Here is a 19,706-nt window from a genome sequence, read left to right as displayed (position 1 = left end):
TTGTTTATTTACAAAATGTACACAAGTCTTGATTTCTTGAACAGAGGTGGTCAAAAACTGTACACAGGCAACTCCCTTTTGCAGATACCTCATCTGAGGCCTGGTCCACACTAACCCCCCAATTCGAACTAAGGTACGCAAATTCAGCTACGTTAATAACGTAGCTGAATTCGACATACCTTAGTTCGAACTTACCGCGGTTCAGACGCGGTCCACACGCAGCAGGCAGGCTCCCCGTCGACTCCGCGGTACTCCTCTCGCTGAGCTGGAGTACCGCAGTCGACGGCGAGCACTTCCTGGTTCGACTTATCGCGTCCAGACCAGACGCGATAAGTCGAACCCGGAACTTCGATCCCCAGCCGCCGAACTAGCGGCTGGGTGTAGACCAGCCCTAAGACACCACTGCCCTGTCCCAAGGAGCAGTTGTCTTGGGCCTCTAGACTCTCCTGGAATCTGGGATCTCACAGCATGAACACAGTTTCCTTTTCCTCCCTCAACTCATGGACATGTCTTCTGGGAAATCAACTAGCCCAAAGCTGCTAATTTTGGACAACGTAGCCTAGAAAGGTTAGCCTGGGTGTCAACCCTCCTTTTGTGTAGGTGCTTTGCAATACAAACAAACTTCAGAAAAAGTTTGACATCCTAGGCAAGGGGTGCTTTACCTCATGCAGTCCCCTTCACAACGGGTTGGGTGCAAGGAGAGTTTCATCTTGACATCTTAGACATCGGCCATTTCATAACACACATGACATTAGCACCAGTTGCCAAAACAATATGGTTCAGTTTTCTGGAGTTGTAGATCTTCCTGGATGTCCAACTTGTGTTTGATCCAGCTCACTTTGAAGTCAAGGGGTGCTGGAGCCTTAGAAAGTAGATTTTTAAAAGCACAGAAAAGAGAATTGTAATATGTTGAGACACTTAATCATAAGCATAGGTAGGCATGAGAGAAACCATAGCTTGCTAGGTTCCAATCTTGGTTACATATTATTACCTGGTCTAAACTGGAAAGTTTTATCAGCAAATCCCAAATTCCCTGAAAGCACTGATGGCATCCCACAATACATGGCAGCAGCCTCATTATACACTGCAACAGGGCCGGCTTTATGAACTGCGGGGCCTGATTCGAATACCCGGTGGCGGTCCGGGGCTTCGGCGGCACCGAAGGACCCCCCGCCGCCTAAATGCTGCCGAAGACTCCCGGAGCGGACTCCCCGCTGCCAAAATGCTGCCGAAGACCCCCCCGGAGCGGACCGCCGCTGGATGAATTAAAAAAATAATTAAAAAGGCGCCTAAGGCGTGGGGCCCTGGCGCGGGGCCCGATTCCGGGGAATCGGGGGAATTGGCCTAAAGCCGGCCCTGCATTGCAAAAATTTCCCACAACTCAGTGCATCAGATAGTGGTGCTGGGGGATACTGGGATGCATACCCACAGGGCCTTGTCTTTTCCCAATATGATGATGTAAGGTCATACTGTACCATTAAAAACAGCCAAATGTGAACATCCAAATCGCTATGCCAGTAGAACTGCTGCTGGTAAAATAGTCTAGTGTAGACAAGGCCTATGATTGAGCAAGACAAAAACTGTTAAAATAAGGCGTGAAAAAGAATTTCAGAAGGGGAGGAAGGGTCAAGATACAATACTGGCACATGCAGCCTCTAGTTTTAGAAGTGATGAGATACGGTCTTGAATACAAGGGAGATGCTGAAGAAAACAAAATTTTCAGTATAAAAGATGACTGCAGGGTCTCCAAGGCCTTATGATGAAAGTTATGGTTTGAATTAAGGAGTGCGATACCTGTGTTTGGAAGGTATAGCAAAGAAAATACTTTACTTTGAGGGGAGAATGTTAGTCTTTGAAGCATGTAGTAAGACGTTATTGGAGCTGAAAAAAAGAGGAGATAGTGGATGTTTTTATAGTGGGAAAAGGGGTGTAGTGTTTTTTGTTTCTCCTGTGTTTTCATGACTCAGAAAGGGACAAATGAATTTTTTGCAGTCAAAACAAAACAGAACCAAACTTTGGGCTGAGACCAAGCATTGAAAAAGGAAAAAAAATCATAACATATAGAACATGGGGCAGGGAAGGTTATAATGAAAGCCCCAGTAAAATATTAACTGTAATTTTTGTTAGGAAGCAGGTGTGTATAGTGGGTGAGGGTGTTCCATGATAAGCTTTCAGAAGGTACAGAAGATTGCCCATTGAGAGAGAGTGTAAAATACATTAAATACGGAGTGAATCTGCTCTTTTTTATGGGTATGGCTTCTGGGTGTGTGACAGTTAAACAGATGGTTTGCCTATTTAAGTTATCTGTGAAAGTTTATGCAAATATTATATAGATGTGTTTTGTACTATCACTAACCCAATACAAATTCTGGATCAGAGCTGAGCAAGATTTGATTCTACAATTATAATACAAGTGGAAAAGGAAAAGAACCCATATTTATATCTTTTCTGATAAAAGCTCTGAAAGCCCTGATATTGTCCATTACATAACTATATTATCACATTGAGTTTCTAGAGTTGAACTGAGTACTAGCAAACATCTTCCTTTTTCAACTGCAGTAAATCCTATTTATAATAAGTACTTATGGTATATCTGAGAGGGAGCTCTCTGAGGAAGACATATTTTTGTTCATGAAATCAGAAACTAAAAGCAAAGTTTTTATAAACTCTAGAATTAATTTTAACTGGTTGTTTTTAATAAACAGTACCATATTTGTAGTGTGTTTCTTGCTTTGTTTTGATATTTATTTTTTATAGAACACCCAAAGGTAAAGCAATATTTGAAGCTTTGTTTAGGTTCACTTCTGTGTTTTTTGGCTTAATGTAAATAGCTGTTTTGTTCAACAGAAGTATCCATTTACACCAACCTGCCAGTAAAACCCAGTACATAAACCTTCCTTAGAATATAAACACCAAACAGTTGGGCTGTTTACTGTTAAATATTTACTGGGAAGTATTAGGAACATTTAAGAACTGGTTTTTCTAGTTTTCTGTCCCACCAGATGCCTGCACAGGGACCTCCTTCTCTTTTCAGTCACGCTGCCTTTGCACCCACCTTGTCTAAGCAGGAAGAGCTTAGCTTAAGCTGTAGTCTTTTATCAGAACACACCATAAGCGTGTTTCCAAAATACTGGCTTTTTTCACTCAGCCAAGCCAAGGAAGCAGGTGAAATATAACTCTTTCAACAATCTGTTGCATAAAGCTGATTGATGCCAACTAAAGTTACCACCTTGACTAGGCTGTGTCTACACTAAAATTTCCCACCATTGCTATCCCTAGTTCAGTTTTATCAGTGCTCCCACTGGTATAGACAAGGCTCCAGGCAGCCATTGGTGTTTAAAGTGCCATGGGCCAGATCCTCAGATGGTGTAAATTGGCATCATTCCATTGACTTCAGTCGAGTTACATCAGTTTTCATCAGTTGAGGACCTGGCCATGGGTCATCAGACTCTGCTCAGACCAGCTTTACTTGTCATGGTACTGTTCTGGTGGCCACAGGAGTCTTGTCTGCTTCTACTGTGGAGCTGATGCAATGGAAACAACAGTAGGATATCTTAACCAAAAATAAATAAATAAATAAAATAAACAACCTTGTGTAGATAAGGCCGTAGATACTCAGATCTGAAGTTCCCTTGTGCCATCTTTATCTCCGTTACCAAGTGATTTGCAGTTTGCAGTAGAATTTTTTCAGGTGGAGGGTGGCTACTTGACTCTCTCATACCTGTCTTCGTGGAATTTCAGCCCTGGGTTGCCAACCAATATTGTAACACAGCACTGATGTAAACCCCTAGTGTAGATAGGGCAAACCGCCATGCACAACATTGTAGCTTATCTCTGCTTGAAAACAAGGCAAGTTGCCTCACCACAGGTGTTGGTTATTTCAGCTATGCCAGTCTACACTAGGGATTTGCGCTGATGGGAACTAGGATGAATTCCAAGTGCAAATAAAGCCTCTGTCAGGGGAAGATTAACTTCATATTGACACTCATAAAATTTGTTCTCTGTGGTGTTTTCCAGTGTTGAGACTTTAACTATAGTAAGGGTTGTCTCCTTGGTATCACTTGGTAGAGTTTGTTTATCTGTACTTTAAACATGATTTGTATTTATCCTCCCAGCAATTTCCATGAAGAGCAAAGCTAAGTTTTGCTTTTCTTTAATGCAAGTTTTAAGATATAATCTACTTCACTGTATTTGTTGCCTGAGCATATTTTCAGTACAGTTAAATATAGAATGACTTATGTTAGAGATGAGCTGGAAACGTAGGATAGGAGGTAATCTTTCATAAGTGGCAAAATAGAACGGAAACTCTAGTACAGTGGTTTTCAGTCTTGTTTCATTTGTGGACCTCTTAAAATTTTTGAATGGAGGTTCAGACCCCTTTGGAAATCTTGGACATAGTCTGTGAATCCCCAGGGGTCTGCAGACCACAGGTTGAAAATCACTGCTCTAATAGTATACTGATCGAGCACAGATTAATCTAAAAGAACCAGTTTGTTTAGAAAAGTGATAGCTTCAGATTCCGATCACCATCATTTGGTTTGAGTTCCAGCAGTTTAAGCTACTTGGATCAGATTTCATTTGTTTTAATTACTGCTCTTGTATTGATTGATTTAATCAGGAATTAGCAAGTACTAACCTGTCCTGGAATCTGTTTGAATGATGTCTTTTGTTGAATTTTCTTTTGTATATAGACAGAAGCATGCTGCTTTATGGGCAATGCTTTCATGTCTCTAAAGTATGAATAAAAGCTACAGACTATTCAGGTAATTTTGTAATCTCTTGTTTATTTAAATGTATATTTAATTTTAAAAATAGTGTATAGGCAACATGTGGCCTATACCCTACCAAGCCAAGAGGAAGAAAACACAAGATAAGGAAAAGATAAATGCACTAAATCAAATACTAGACCTTTGCTTGTTTCAGTGTAGAAAATAAACCATAATTTATTTTTATACCACCATGATGGGTATAGTATAAACCTGAATAGAATAAAATGTTACAATCCCATTAAAGTAGCCAATCAACATGCACAATTACATAATATTAATATGTATGCAATGAAGTTCTGTTAAACAGTTAATTAAGTCAGGTAAATGAGTGTAAAATAATTAAATATTCCCATCATATCTTCTTGGTCTCAGCTAGGACTCTTTCCAGCCTCACTTACGTGATCATACCTGCAGCCACATTGTGCATGTTCAAACACTTGCCCTTGCAGTTTAAAAATGCTAAAATCTGCACACGCATGTGTTAGAATTTGCATCAACAGAACCCATTAAAGTAAATGCATTTTGTGAGTTCATATTCTATAACTTGTATGCACACACATAGTACAGTTTTTGAAGTGCATGGGCAAGAATTTGCACCTGCAGAATATGGTTGCGTATATCCATGTAAGAAGAAGCTGAGAGCTAAAAATCTGGCCCCAAAAATCTAAAGCCATGTTTGCATCCTCAAAATCTGAACAAGAAAATATTGACCACCTTCTAAAAACGACTTTTAACTTGGCTGGATGAAAATATTGCTCTGTCTGCACTACATTTAATAAACTAATTCTGTTTTGTTTCCTTAATTGAGTTGATCTAGACATGTCAGTCACGTATGGATGAATTTCCCTACACATGTGACTATTTTTTCTGAGCTCGAACTTGAAAAGTAATGAGCTCCACATTGATCAGCAGATTTCTGTCCCCTCCCCCAGACAATCTCATTATCAGTAGTTACCTCTGTGACACTAGCACTTGGTTCAGGAATTCAATAGGCTGATACAGTTTGAATTGGAAGTATACATTCCAAATCAAAGACTCTCCCCTCCTCCCCAAACAGGTTGGGCAAATCAGCCAAAAAATCTTTAGAATAACTTTAGAAAGATCTACAATCTGTGGCGCTCATCCCACAACCTGCTCAATGTGAGCACCCCTGCTCCTATGCAGATCCCAATTTTGAAGTCTGTGGCGCTCCAGATGGACACTGGTATCTGCCCACGCCAACAATTTGCAGGATCAAGGCTTGTGTCTGTAGATCAGAAAAAGATCTGAGATGGCGACAGAGATCAGATTTCTCAAGTTAATCAAATGAGTGTTCCATCTTACTGATCCTGGGTATCATAATATTTTTGTATCTCTTTTTAAAGTTAGATTATATATACAGCATGGCTTAGGAATAGGCCCCCTAAGAGCAGTGTCAACAACCTCAATTACAGTGATTAAAAAAAGTGAATGAACTCTAAGTTCACTTTTAAATCTTCAATTAATGTTGGTAAATTGGGAAAATAATCTTTTCCCCAAAATGTTATGGGGTGGGAAGCTGCTGTTGGTAAGAGCAGTGGCAAGAGTACAGCACAAGCAGCTGGGGTAGGAGGAGCAGTTCTCACACACTTCCCCTGTCCTTCCTACAAATGCTATCAGTTGGTGGTAGGCGCAGCAGCAGAATCCTAGTACTCTGTCTCACATCATGCATGGGAGTCCTGTGTTTATAAAAATAACAAAAAAGGACAAATGCAATTTCCAATAAAAAGTAATCTGTAGGGTGTAATGCCCTCAAAGGCAAGCCTGTCTTTTCTTTTGGAATTTTCCATTTATCCTCGTTGTGACATCTTTGCATTGCTGACACCAAGCAGCTGTGAGCATCCCCATAGGTTTGCCATGTGTGTCGACTCGTTGCAGGCTCACTGTGCTTTCGTTTTATTTGTTCGTTTCCAGACATGGGGAAAAAAACTCTACTCTTGAGTGACTGCATTTCCTGCTTATTAAAATAAAGAACTCACTGTGCTAACTGTAGTCCTCATTCTTGTCAATATTGATTTCTATTTGTAATTTAAAAAAAAAGCCCCAAACAATTATTTTTAACATGCAAGAAAGGTGCTGGATTGACATCCCTTGAGAGTGAAGTCCACTATCTTCAAAACAGGTCCACCAGCATCAACAGCAGCATGAACTTCCTTTAACCTTTCCAACAGTGTGTCTGAGCCATGGTGAGGACAGGTTCAGCTTGGGTTACAAGGTAGTTCTCTCATTAATAGATTCCAAGGCCAGGAGGGACCATTGTGATAATCTAGTCTGACGTCTTGTGTAACATAAGCCATAGAACTTCCCCAAAATAATTTCTAGAGCAGATCTTTTAGAAAAATGTCCAATCTTGATTTTAAAATTCCTGGTGATGGAGAATCCACCAACACCCTTGGTAAGTTGTTCCAACGATTAATTACTCGCACTGTTAAAAATTTGTGCCTTATTTCCAGTCTAAATTTGCCTAACTTCAACTTCCAGCCACTGTATGATGTTATAGCTAGACTGAAGAGCCCATTATTAAATATTTGTTTCTCATGTAGTACTTACAGACTGTAATCAAATCACCCCTTAACCTTCTCTTTTTGCTAAGCTAAATAGATTGAGCTAATTAAGTCTATCACTCTAAGACATGTTTTCTAATCCTTTAATCATTCTCGTGGCGTTTTGCTGGACCCTTTCCAATTTATCAACATCCTTCTTGAGTTTTGGACACCCGAACTGGACACAGTATTCCAGCAGCGGTCGCAGCAATGCCAAATACAAAGTTACAGTAACCTCTCAACTCCAACTTGAGATTCATCTGTTTGTGTATCTAAAGATTGAATTAACCCCTTTGGCCACAGCCTCACACTGAAAGCTCATGTCCTGCTGATTATCCACCAGACCCCCAAATCTTTTTCAGTCCCTACTTCCCAGGATAGAGTCCCCCATTGTATGAGTATGGCCTACTTTCTTTATTCCTACATATATACATTTACTTGTATCCATATTAAAACTCATATGATTTGCTTGAGCCCATCTTGTGAAGCAATGCAGATTGCTTTGTATCAGTGATCTGTCCTCTTTGCTGTTAACCACTCCTTCAATTTTGTCATCTGCAAACTTGATACTTGTGCAGTCCTTGTTGTCTCTCTGAGACTGTCAACACTGCTATCAGTAATGATGATGGTTCTCTGTTCCCAAACTGCTGACACAATAAGTCTCTTTACTTGTTGTCCTCTATGTACAGTGACATGCAAGATTTATACTATTGAAAAATAAATTTAAAACCAATGGGTTTTTTTCCTGACATAATCTGTGGGTCTGCTTTCTACCTTGACTATGAGATCCAAACTCTTAGTTATTAGTTATTAATCTTTTAAATATTGAAAGCCAATCTGTAGTTTTATCAAATAGGTAATATTGCAGCACTATTAATTCAGGGATCTCAAAGCATTTTGCAGACACTGATTCTCATCAACATCCTTCTGAGAAGGATGGGTAGTATTTTTACTAGGAGCCAACAAACAGAGCTGAAAACAGAGGAGTTTGGGTGGAGAGCTGTTGGAGGAGAAGGAAGCAAGGCCCTGTTCCTTAGGCACAGTGAACAGGAGCTTAGGAGGGAAGGCTATGACAGCTACAGAGGCAGCAGTGGTAGAGACCTGAGGAATGGAAGAGACAATGAAGATCACTGGATGCGGAAGCTGCAGGATGTACATTATTCTGGAGAGGATGCCTGACAGGTACTTCATTTGTCTGAAATGTCGCCTGATAGATCTGACGGAAGAGAAGATCCAAGGTTTGGAGAGGCAGCTACAAATTACGGTTGAGTTATGAAGGTGATTTGAGTGGATGATAGCAGGGGAGGAGAGAGGAAGCTGAAGGGAAACCTCAAGACTTGCAGAAACATAACCAAGTAATTCCAAGCTTCCGTCACATTCATATCCTTGAGTTCTTCAGTTCAGGTCCACTTATCTAACTAATTCCCTTAATTTCTTAAAGTTTGACCTTTTGAAATTAAGGACTTCAGTTGCAGGCCTATTTTTGTTTATCCTTCCACTTATTTTAAACTGAATTAACTCATGATCACTCAAGCCAAGGTTGTCCTCTACAACCAGATATTCTATGAGGTCCTTGCTGTTTACCAATACTAAATCTAAAATGACATCACCTCTTGCTGGTTTGGTGACTATTTGGCAAAGACATTTATTGGCTATCACATCCAGAAATATCTGGGCTCTACCATTATTAGTTGTCTTCCAATCTATAGCTAGGAAATGAAAGTCCACCACAAATCACACAATTCCCAGCAGTATTTATTTCATTAAAATATTAAAAAGAGGTCTTTAGCCATTTGCAAATCAGACCGTGGGGGTCTGTAGCAGACCCCAAACACTATCCCAGTGGAGCCTTTGTAACCTTTCTTTCCAGAAGTGATTGTGACTGAAACAGATTTCCTTGTATCCATTCCATCACTTCTAATTTGCAGTCAACCTTGTCATTAATATACAGTGCTACTCCACTACCTTTATCTTTACCTTTATTTCTGTCTTTCCTGAAAGCAAATACCATTCAATATCTGTATTTCAGTCATGACTACTATTTCACCATGTTTTTGTTATCCCTATAATATCTGGTTTCACTTCCTGCACCAGTAGTTCTAGTGCCTCCATTTTGTTCTCCAGGAACCCTTACACTGGTGTACAAAGATCTTTGATTCTACTTGGCTTCGCCCAGATTCCTCGCTCAATTAGGTACTGTCATTTTACTGCCATTATCACATACCTGACTGTTAGTGTCATTAGTTTTGGCTCTACCTTTCCTCTTGATGTCCATTCTTCTATCCTCTGTTGTTTCTTTCTCCATTGTTGTATCTAGGATCAGGCATGGAGATTACTTGAGAATCTCGCCGCCATCTCCCCTGAATTCCTAGTTTAAAGTTATTTCAATAAATTGTGCCATCCTCCATCTCAGAAGTCTATTTCCCTGCCCACTCAGGTAGAGTCCATCCCGTGACAACAGTGCTCTGTCTGTGAATGCCTCCCAAAGCCCTACTTATAGCACCATAGCCTGACCCACCTGTTGATCACTATAATCTTGTCTCACCTTCACTCTCCTCCTCTAGGGAGATATAGAATCCCACTGAAGATCATCTGTGCTTACAATCTGTGCAGAAACAATCTGAAGCCTACATCCCAAGGAAGGGGGGTGGGGAATTGTAGGGAAAGTATGCAGAGCAAACTGAATGAACAAGCATCTCAAACAGGTTATTAAGAGAAAGGAGAAGGCCAAAAAGGGATGGATCAGCAAGGAATGCTACCTCTTTGAGGTCAGAAGGTGTAGGGAAAAAGTGAGAATTGCCAAAAGCCAAGCAGAGTTGGATCTTCCAAAGGAAATTGAAACTAACGGTAAAAGGTTATTTAGCCATATAAATAAAAAGAAAACAAACAAAGAAGAAGTGGGGCCGCTAAGCATTGAGGATGGGTGGAGATTAAAGATAATCTAGGTTTGGCCCGACATTTTAAATGAATGCTTTGCCTCTGTTGTTAAGAAGGGTAATGATGAGCCTGGGGTCATTGGTAGGGTGGCTAATGGGAAGAAGGATATGGAAGTAGAAATTACCACATCCAGGGTGGAAGCCAAACTCAAACAGCTTAATGGAACCAAATCAACAGTCCTGGATAATCTCCATCTAAAAATCTTAAAGGAACTGACACATGAAATTGCAAGCCCAATAGCAAGGATTTTTAATGAATTCATAAACTCGAGGGTTGTACCCTCTGAACTGGAAGATTTTAAATATAGTACCTATATTTAAGAATGGGGGTGAGGGGAAGTGATCCAAGAAACTACAGTTTGACTTACAGTTTGAATCCATTAATTTGACCTCAGCTATATTCAAGGTTTTAGAACAAATTTTGAAAGAGAGAGTAGTTGAGGACATAGAGGTAAACAATAATTAGGATAAAATACAACATGGTTTTACAAAAGGCAGTTTGTGCCATGTGATCTCTTTCTTTGAGACAATAACTGATTTTATAGAAAATAGAAATGCAGTCAATATAATCTACCTGGATTTCAGTAAAGAATTTGATACAGTTCCACATGGAAAATTATTAGTTAAATTGGAGAAAATGAGGATTAATAAATGAACTGAAAGGTGGGTAAGGAACTTGTTAAAGGGGAGACTACAATGGGTCATGCTGAAGGATGAACTGTCAGGCTGAAGGGAGATTACTAGTAGAATTCCTTAAGAATCAGTCTTGGGACCAGTCTTATTTAACATTTTCATTAATAATCTTGGTACAAAAAGTGGGAGTGTGCTAATAAAATTTGTGGATGGCATAAAGTTGGGAAGTACTGCTACTATGGAGAAAGACTGGAATATTATACAAGAAGATTTGTGCAACCTTAAAAACGAGTTATAGAAATGAGATGAAATTTAATAGTGCCAAGTGCAAGGTCATGCACTTAGGGACTAACAAGAAGAATTTTTCTTATAAACTGGGAACGTATCAGTTGTAAGTGACAGAAGAGGAGAAAGACCTAAGTGTGTTGGTTGATCACAAGATGTCTGTGAGCTGCCAATGTGATGTGGCCATGTAAAAGGCTGATGCAGTCTTAGGATGCATCAGCTGAGGTATTTCCAGTAGAGATATGTAAGTTTTATTACCATTATACAAGGCACTGGTGAGATCTCATTTGGAATACTGAGTGCAGTTATGGTCCCCCATGTTTAAGAAAGATTAATTCAAACTGGAACGGGAGAAGGGCTATGAGGATGATCAGAGGAATGGAGAACCTACCGTACGAGAGGAGAGACAAGGAGCTTGGCTTGTTTCACCTAACAAAATGAAGGATGAGAAGAGAGATGATTGCTTTCTGTAAGTACATCAGAGGGGAAAACACCAGGGAGGGAGAGGAGTTATTTAAGTTAAGGACAGTGTAGGCACAAGAAGAAATGGATACAAACTGGTCATCAGTAAGTTTAGACTTGAAATTAGATGAAGGTTTCTAGCCATCAGAGGAGTGAAGTTCTGGAACAGCCTTCCAAGGGGAGTAGTGGGGGCAAAAAAACTAACTTATTTTAAGACTAAGCTTGATAAGTTTACGGAGGGGATGGTATGATGAGATTACCTACTATGGCATATGGCCTATCGGTGACTTAGCAAATCTATCCAATGGCCAGAGATGGGACACTAACTGGGGAGGGCTCTGAGTTTCCCAGGTGTCTAGCTGGTGGGTCCTGCCCACATGCTCAGGATCTAACTGATTGCCATATTTGGGGTCAAGAAGGAATTTTCCCCCAGGTCAGATTGGCAGAGGTCCTAGGGGTTTTTTGCCTTCCTCTGCAGCATAAGGCATTGGTCACTTGCTGATTTGAATGTGAATAAATGGTGGATTCTGTGTAATGTAAAGTTTTTAAATCAAGATTTCAGGACTTCAGTAACTCAGTTAGAGGTCTATTACAGGAGTGGGTAGGTGAGGTTCTATGGCCTGCAATGTACAGGAGGTCAGACTAGATGATCATGCTGGTCCCTTCTGACCTTAAAGTCCCTGAGTCTATCTACCCTAATCACTAGATTTAGATTATAAGCATTTTGGGGCAAGCACTGTCTTTTAGTTATCCACAATGGGATCCTGGTCCATGACTGAGGTAATACAAATAACTAATAGTAGTAATTATTATTAATAATTAATGATTCACTGCTTCTGGTGCAATAAATACATTATGAACTCAGTCTTCAGGTTAGTGAACTTCTCATTTTATTCTCCTCTCCATGTTTGTAAAACAGACAAAATAGGAGGGTTGGATTAGGAAGGGAAAAGATGAGTTCTCTGAGAGCAATGGATGTGAATGAATCACACCAGAAAAGCAATAAGTATGCTGCAGGTACCCCATTTTAGTTCAGAAAACGAACGAAGAAAATCTCAGACGTAAAATCCTCATACAATAAAAATCACATTTAATATAGGATACTTTCTTATTACAAAGATTGTAAACTGCTGGTTTATAGTGAGAACCATGGACAGGTATTGAAGGCTATTTTCATTGTGCTTTGTGAAAATTTTTGTGTTCTACAATTAAATTCCTGAACATTAGTACTGGGAAGTCTTCTAGGGAAGATGGCATTTCAGAATCTGTCTGAAATATACTGTATCTTTCTTTTTTTTTTTTTTTTTTTTTTTTTTTTTTTTTTTTTTTTTTTTTTTTGGCATTAATCTAAAATTAATAGAACAACTATGTAGGGCATGTGTCATTATAAATTTTGGTAATGTTATTGTAGTTGGTTGGAGTAAAGTGTATTACAATGTTAGCCTTTGGGATTCGGCTAATTTGGTTCAATATTCCCATTCTGTTTATAACTCAGGTTCTAGGAACTTGATTTATGCTCACACTTAGCCTACTGTAATACAAAATAATTGTATTTAAGGGGCTTAAAAGCTTGTTGAAGGATGATAGAATTCTGGGAGGTTCCCCCAGCAGGAATTACGTTGACCCCAGAGGGAATCCTGAAGATTCCCATCAGTGTTTTTCCTCTGTCTATACTCCCTCTTACTAAATCTTATTTCATAATCACAAACCAAGCAGGTTTCATTTTGAAGATGACAAGGTACATCTCATTAAGTACAATTATATATAATTCAAAAAAATTACAAGGAGCTATAATCATTTCCTTGGCATGTCACTGAGACAACTTTAGTTCTAAATGATCCAGGTTTGTATGGTTTTTTTTTTTTTTCTTCATCTTGAATATGGTATTAGAATTGGGTAAACTTCTATTTCATCTAATTGAATTACACAACATCCTTCAGTTTAGTGAATAACAATAGGGATTACTTAGAAATTCTTCGCCCTAGGGAGCTAGATACATTATGTTCCTTATACTTTACTGTGTGTTGATCCTTTGGATGAGACCTTAAAATCTGAGGCCTGGTTTGCTCCAAGTGACCGGTAAAGAGTCTGTGCCTCTTTGGTTTTGCTATGCTGTCCCTTGGTAAAAATCGAGTGCAGTTCAGTGTTCTGTATACTGTTATCTTCACTCTGTAGGTGCTTTTCAGAGGTGCTGTATATACATAGTTTCTGAATCTCTTTGGGATCCTTCAAGCTGTAAGCTGCTGTTATTGTTAGTGATAATGGCTGAGATTCTATGTTGCACCTTAAGCAGAGAACTCACAGCCCTATGGAATAGAGGGTAGACAAAGGAGGCTTTAAGCCACCTTTCTGCCCTCCCTAATATGGGCTACTCTCAGAGCCAGTGCAGCCCCTGATGTAACTTATGCAGCCGGGGCACTTGCCTTAATTTATGGCAACCTCCATGGGCTGTTCTATCAAGGGTGGCATTGCCAAGCATGAAGCCCTCCTGCACCTGGCAGACTCCTGTGCCAGGGCCCGTGGAAGTGGCATTGCTCAGAAGGCAGCCTCGACCTGCCCATGCAATGCCTACATCGGGAATTGTCCCCTTGCTGGCTCCAGAGCTTTTATGGCTTTTGTACTCTGGCATGGCAGCCGGTTAAATCCCTTGCCTAGCTGCAAGGTTTTAGGTTCATTTTGTATTTTTTAGATGATGTCGCTACCATTCCAGTATTTCTTCTGAAGAAATCCACATTGAAGAGAAATTATTTGACCTTTGGACTGCTGGCAGAGGAAGTCTTACAGTGTTTAACATATTTCTACAATTTGAACACAATTAACCCTGCTCCTTCAAATCTTATAGCTTGTATGGTCTCCATCAAGTGTGGTAACATTTCTCATTTGACCCAGTTATGAAAAGTCTATGAATCAATTAATCATTTCAGTTAAAGTTTTAAATTACACCAAAAGAATCCCTATAGTGAACTGCTAATATTTAAGGAGTATTGTAGAGATTATAATTTACTTTACTTGTTTCTTTGGTCTTTCACTGAGCCAATTTTTAGTTTTAAGTATATCAATTTTTTAAACTCGAGTGCGTTATTGAACTCCTTATTTCTTGTAAACAAATTTCACAAATTCCTTTACTTCAATGAATTAAAACCACAATATACAAATAAACTTGATGATGCTACAAAGCTCTTTTGCACCTGTGGGGGTAGAGGACAGAAATATCAGAGTTCGCCAGGCCTAAAGCCAGCATCAAGAATCATTCTTATTGTTTGGTGCAGAGGTGGCCTGTGCTTGGTATAGTTTGTGTTATGGTGGAATCATCAGAAGTTCACTTAGATCCTCTGGTGTCTGTGTTTTTAATTTCAACAGCTTGTCCAGGTTGATTCCAGAGCTGTACAGCTTGGTTCTCTCTTCATTCGTGGGCTTACAACTTTGATTATGGCCAATAGTGCCTGTGGCTTTCCAATGAATATGGATGATTTGATGCCCTGGAAGGTGTTTGATGGAAAACTTTTTCAAGAGAAATATCAGCAGTCACACAGAGGGTGTTCTTTGGAGGAGCTTTTGGAGGGCAATGTGAGTATATACACATCCCTTTCAAAAGTCACACATTCTTACTTGAAAAACTGTACCCATCAATATTTTTTATTTTAAAATGGAGGTTTTCATTGGTCTCATTTCAACCTTTTCCCCTCCCCTCCCTTTCCCAGCTGACCTCCTCTGCCTATGGCCCGCATACAAGTAAAATTAATGTTGAGGCTATTGGAGAGGTTAGTTTTACTTTTATTATAGTTTTTTGCTGCTTCAAAAACAATAAGAAAATACAAAATTGGTCATCTGCTTAAAAAATGAGAATTACAAAATGTGTTGCAGTTTCTGATATTAAAGTGTTTCTGAGAACTTCTGCCATAAACATTTCAGAGGAATTCATAAAGGTTCCTTAATAAAGATATTAGAGAAATTATTTTACTGCTTTTTCAGTTTGCTTACTTAGTACATTTGACAGCATTTTGTGTATAGTCAGTTTAACTGTTTTTCCTTTGTAGCCAATTAGGCCCCAATCCTGGAACTGATTATGTGGGTGGACCCCTCCTGTCTTAAGCATGATCCCATACAGGCGTAGGGATTTTACCAAGCTGAGTCAGTTGCAGGAGTGGTATACACAGCCTTATCCAAATCGGCCATTGAAGTCAATGAGAATCTTTCTTTTTATTTCAATGGGTTTTGGATTAGGCTGATAGTTTCTCCTGTTGTTTGCGTGCACCTTTCCCACAGCAACAGGGGAGATTAAAGAAATACATTTATATTTTCCTATTTAATTTAAAACCACAGAAGATTGGCAGGTCACAGACAGGTGGTGGACTAACTAACATATCTACAGTAGGTTTTTTTTTTTTTTTAAAGACACCTTTTATTGTAGTCTAAACATTCCCTAGGCGAACAGTTCTGTTGTGGAAAAATAGTCAGTCTATACTCTTGAATATTTAGAGTAGTTTGAATATCTTTTTCTTTTTTTAGTTATGCTACAGATTTGGCAGAGAGAGCTCCCAGACTAATAAAATAGTTTTCCAACTTTTCAGTTTGAAAGGCAAGGATTCGGACGCATTCCCTAGAGATGCCAGTTTAGCTGTGGACATTGGCAACCCAACAAACTTATGTGATTGGTTGTTGCTGCTATTATAAAGTTAGCTTTATAGATACAATTAGTACTTATTTCCTGGCACAACTTGACGTAGTGCTGGGAGCCAAGATCTTTCAGTATTTATTTCTTAGCAGTCTTCCCATAAGCATCATAAATCTGATCTACTGAGAGCTACAGCATTGTATTCAGAAAATTACTCTATGGGTGATGTTCCGCTATTGAAAAGGTGAAAAAATTGCTCCTTTCTTCATAAGCACTTTCTGAGCTTCTTCTCCCAAAAATGCCTGGGGAGGATTTTAGCATTAATGGGATCTAACTATAGAAACTTGACAGAAAAATAAAGCTACAAATTGTGAACAAAATTGTATCGATAATCAGGTTTGTCAACGTAGAAACTTTGTTAGGAAAATTAACTGAAGCTTTGGGTGAGTTGAACTCCACCAGGAGCTAGTTAAACCTCTCTAGTTAGTCAGTGACCATCTTGTCAACCTTTCAACCTTATCAAGTAGCCATTTGGGTCTCCTCTTAGTTACTGAAGGAATTGTTGTCCCAATGAAAATCAGTTTGGGTTTGTGAGAATCAGCAGACTAGCTTGTAGGCAGAGAATCCCCACCCTTGCACTCTCTCCTAACCTCTACCACCATTCCAAAAATTAAAAAAAATGGGTAAGTTATTAGGACCTGATCATGTCAAGGTAATTAGTGTTTGAAAAATCCCATTTGAATCAGTGGAAGTTCAGGAAATGCAGCACCTTGCTATATTGGGACCTTAGTTAAATGACTTCTATTTGTCCTCTGGACAACTGGACTTTTCCATCAAAACAGGATTCCATAGGATCAAAACAAATCAAGTCTTTTGACTTATATTTCTCCTTTTATCTTTAGTCTAGGTTATATTCTATCAATCAACAAATATCTAAAATATGGCTGAAGTTATTCTGCTAAGTGAAGTGTTTCTTGGGGTATATGAAGTAAAATGCACAGACTTGATTCTCGCTGATTCAGTTTCCATCACTGTAATAAACACAGGCATCTATGCATCAGTCCTTATCAAGTTGCCTTAGCCATCGTTGCCTAAGGTAATGGTTAGGTAGGTCTAGTCAGGTCTGTCTGCAGAGGCAAGACAGTGTAATAGAAAGCAAGGGATGCAAAGCAATTTACAGAGATGAGTAGAGCAAGAAAAGCAAACTTTATTAAGAAAAGGGAGGAAACAAATACCTCCTTCCTCCCCCTCCCCCCAAGAATCCTCTTTCATTATGGAATATTTTTAGCTTTGGTTCGTGAAGAAGACAAACCAAAAGATACTATGAGGCAGGACTAGCCAAATTCTTTTGATTGCTGTTTAGGTGTTATAGTGGTGCTACTCTTGAAAAGAGAAAAAGAACCTACCACAGTCATTGATTTAAGCCCACTGTCTGCAGGGATCTTTGCACACGCAGTTCCAGAATCTGAAGTCATTCATTTGCAAGGCTTGCGTGGTAAAGAAAAGAACAATTCAGAGCAGACGGCGAGGGAATGGATTTATCACAGGTTGGCATCATGTTAATTTTACCAGTAACGCCACTATATTGATGATATCTATTACCTTTCAACAATTCCCCCAGGCAATTTGTCAATTAAGTAAATCCTGGGAGAACTTGCTGACACTAACTGAAGGAAGAATTTCAGTCAAAGCTTCCTGATTTTAGAAAATTTCATGATTTCCCAAACTTAGGTGAAATAATATTTCCATCCAGTTACACAGCTAATAAAATGTATGTATGCAGTAAATACAATAATGATTACTGTCAGAATAATGACTGTTCTTGTACTTACTGACTAAAGCTATTTTGGTTCTGTAGCAATTAGATGACTCAGGATTTCCCATTCTGCTTTCAGGAAGTGTTCTTCAGGATTAACAGCATTGAAGGGTTTTGAACACACATTTATATTTTTTCACAGCTCAGTCTGTGTGAATGCTGATGCTTCAAAATACTTTGTAATTATTCTCAATTTAAAGCTTGAGTCAGCATCAGTTCTAATGACAATTGATGCATTTTAAAATACTGTTACTGCACAATTACTTATCCTTTGTGCCTATTTGTTAATGAAATGCAGATAATAGAAATGGGCATGGTTCTCTTGATTTTATATGTTATCCACACAACAAGAGGAAAGATTTAATCAAGTCTCAGGCTTTTGATCATATTTATACACAAATGTAAGAAGAATCCTTTCTTTTCCTCCCCGCCCTTTGTTTTGTGTTGTTTATGTAAGTGGATGGAAGCTTCTTGATAACCTTGATAAGTGTATGGAGTCTTAAGATATATGTCATGTCCTCTGTACTGGGTGCTTTGGGTTTTTTATCTGTACATCTCTTTTTTCCATTGCCACATTGTTTGGCATTTGGGGGTACATGCTTTTCAAAGACCTGATACTGGATATGCAAAAAAGGATGCATGAAAATGGATTAAGGTGTCCCTATAAGATCCTCTCATCAATGGCGCATCAAACCACATTAGCATCTACCATGACTTGTGGATTCATGTTTAACTGTTTCCAATATGATTTAAAGGCTCCAATGTGGACAAAGATTTTTTTTAGACATAGCTGTGTTAACCAAAACTGTGCTATTGACTACCACCATAGTAGATTTTCAGCATGGTTTCTAAACACTCTTGTACGGCTTGTAACTATGATGAGTGTGGATAGAAATTGAGCTATGAGCACATGAACAGAACCGTAGTTAATTATGTCAACTGTGAGAGGGAGGGTGCTAACTAGTTTGGAGAAATTAAAATCACACATGAATATTGTGGCACTTCTCTTATAAAATGTTATTTCCAAAAAATGCAGAATATGATTTATCTTTTGTTCATAGAATTGTGTATATAATCAATATCAACTGATAAATATTGTTCCTTAGAAATGCAAGAAGGAGGAAGGGAATGTAGCTTCCAGCAAGCACACACAACTTCTTTTGTTCCACCGTATCATAGTCAGAACAGAGGATTCCAGTGGAGAGGCCCTCAACCTTACTTTTCTGGGTCTGAGGCCCAACCTTCAGGTAAAAAATCAATATAAAAATAAATAGAATTGGCACTGCCAAAGGTATATGACTGTGTCTGTGCCTAAACTTACATCATGTATTTGTACATTATGGTTATGATCCTGTACCCATAGTAATAAATGGCAAAACTCCGTTGCATCAATGAGATTTGTGTATTAGTATTAGCTGAAGCTAAACCTACAAGTTACATATAGAATTTCGTTATGACCCAGTGTTTTCACTCTTTGTAACTTTTGGAAAAATTCTTCTGTGGGCTGAAAATTCTCATGTTTGGTCTCAGTTGAATTGTTTTAGAAAGTTTTAGTAATTTTCAATTACCACAATAGCATAGAAGTGTCTAGCTAGTGCCTTTAGTTTCAGATCCTAACTCATACCACAA

The 19,706-nt window shown here is 39.0% G+C and overlaps 1 protein-coding gene across 2 annotated transcripts in view; it reads left to right on the top strand.

Moving 5' to 3' along the window:
• Positions 1–19,706, top strand: part of FAM120B (family with sequence similarity 120B) — a 92,428-nt gene that overhangs the window by 55,036 nt on the left and 17,686 nt on the right. For both annotated transcript variants that reach the window (XM_024203863.3, XM_024203862.1), the window contains exons 7-9: positions 15,007–15,213; positions 17,700–17,808; positions 19,184–19,324. In XM_024203863.3, coding sequence (XP_024059631.1) covers positions 15,007–15,213; positions 17,700–17,808; positions 19,184–19,324 — 457 coding nt within the window. The remainder of the gene's footprint in view (positions 1–15,006; positions 15,214–17,699; positions 17,809–19,183; positions 19,325–19,706) is intronic.

This window comes from Terrapene carolina, unplaced genomic scaffold (genome assembly GCF_002925995.2).
Source record: "Terrapene carolina triunguis isolate 2854851 unplaced genomic scaffold, T_m_triunguis-2.0 Scaffold85, whole genome shotgun sequence".
Taxonomy (NCBI): domain Eukaryota; kingdom Metazoa; phylum Chordata; order Testudines; family Emydidae; genus Terrapene; species Terrapene triunguis.
The sequence above is the reverse complement of the archived record's forward strand: the minus strand, read 5'-3'. Positions and strand labels throughout refer to the sequence as shown.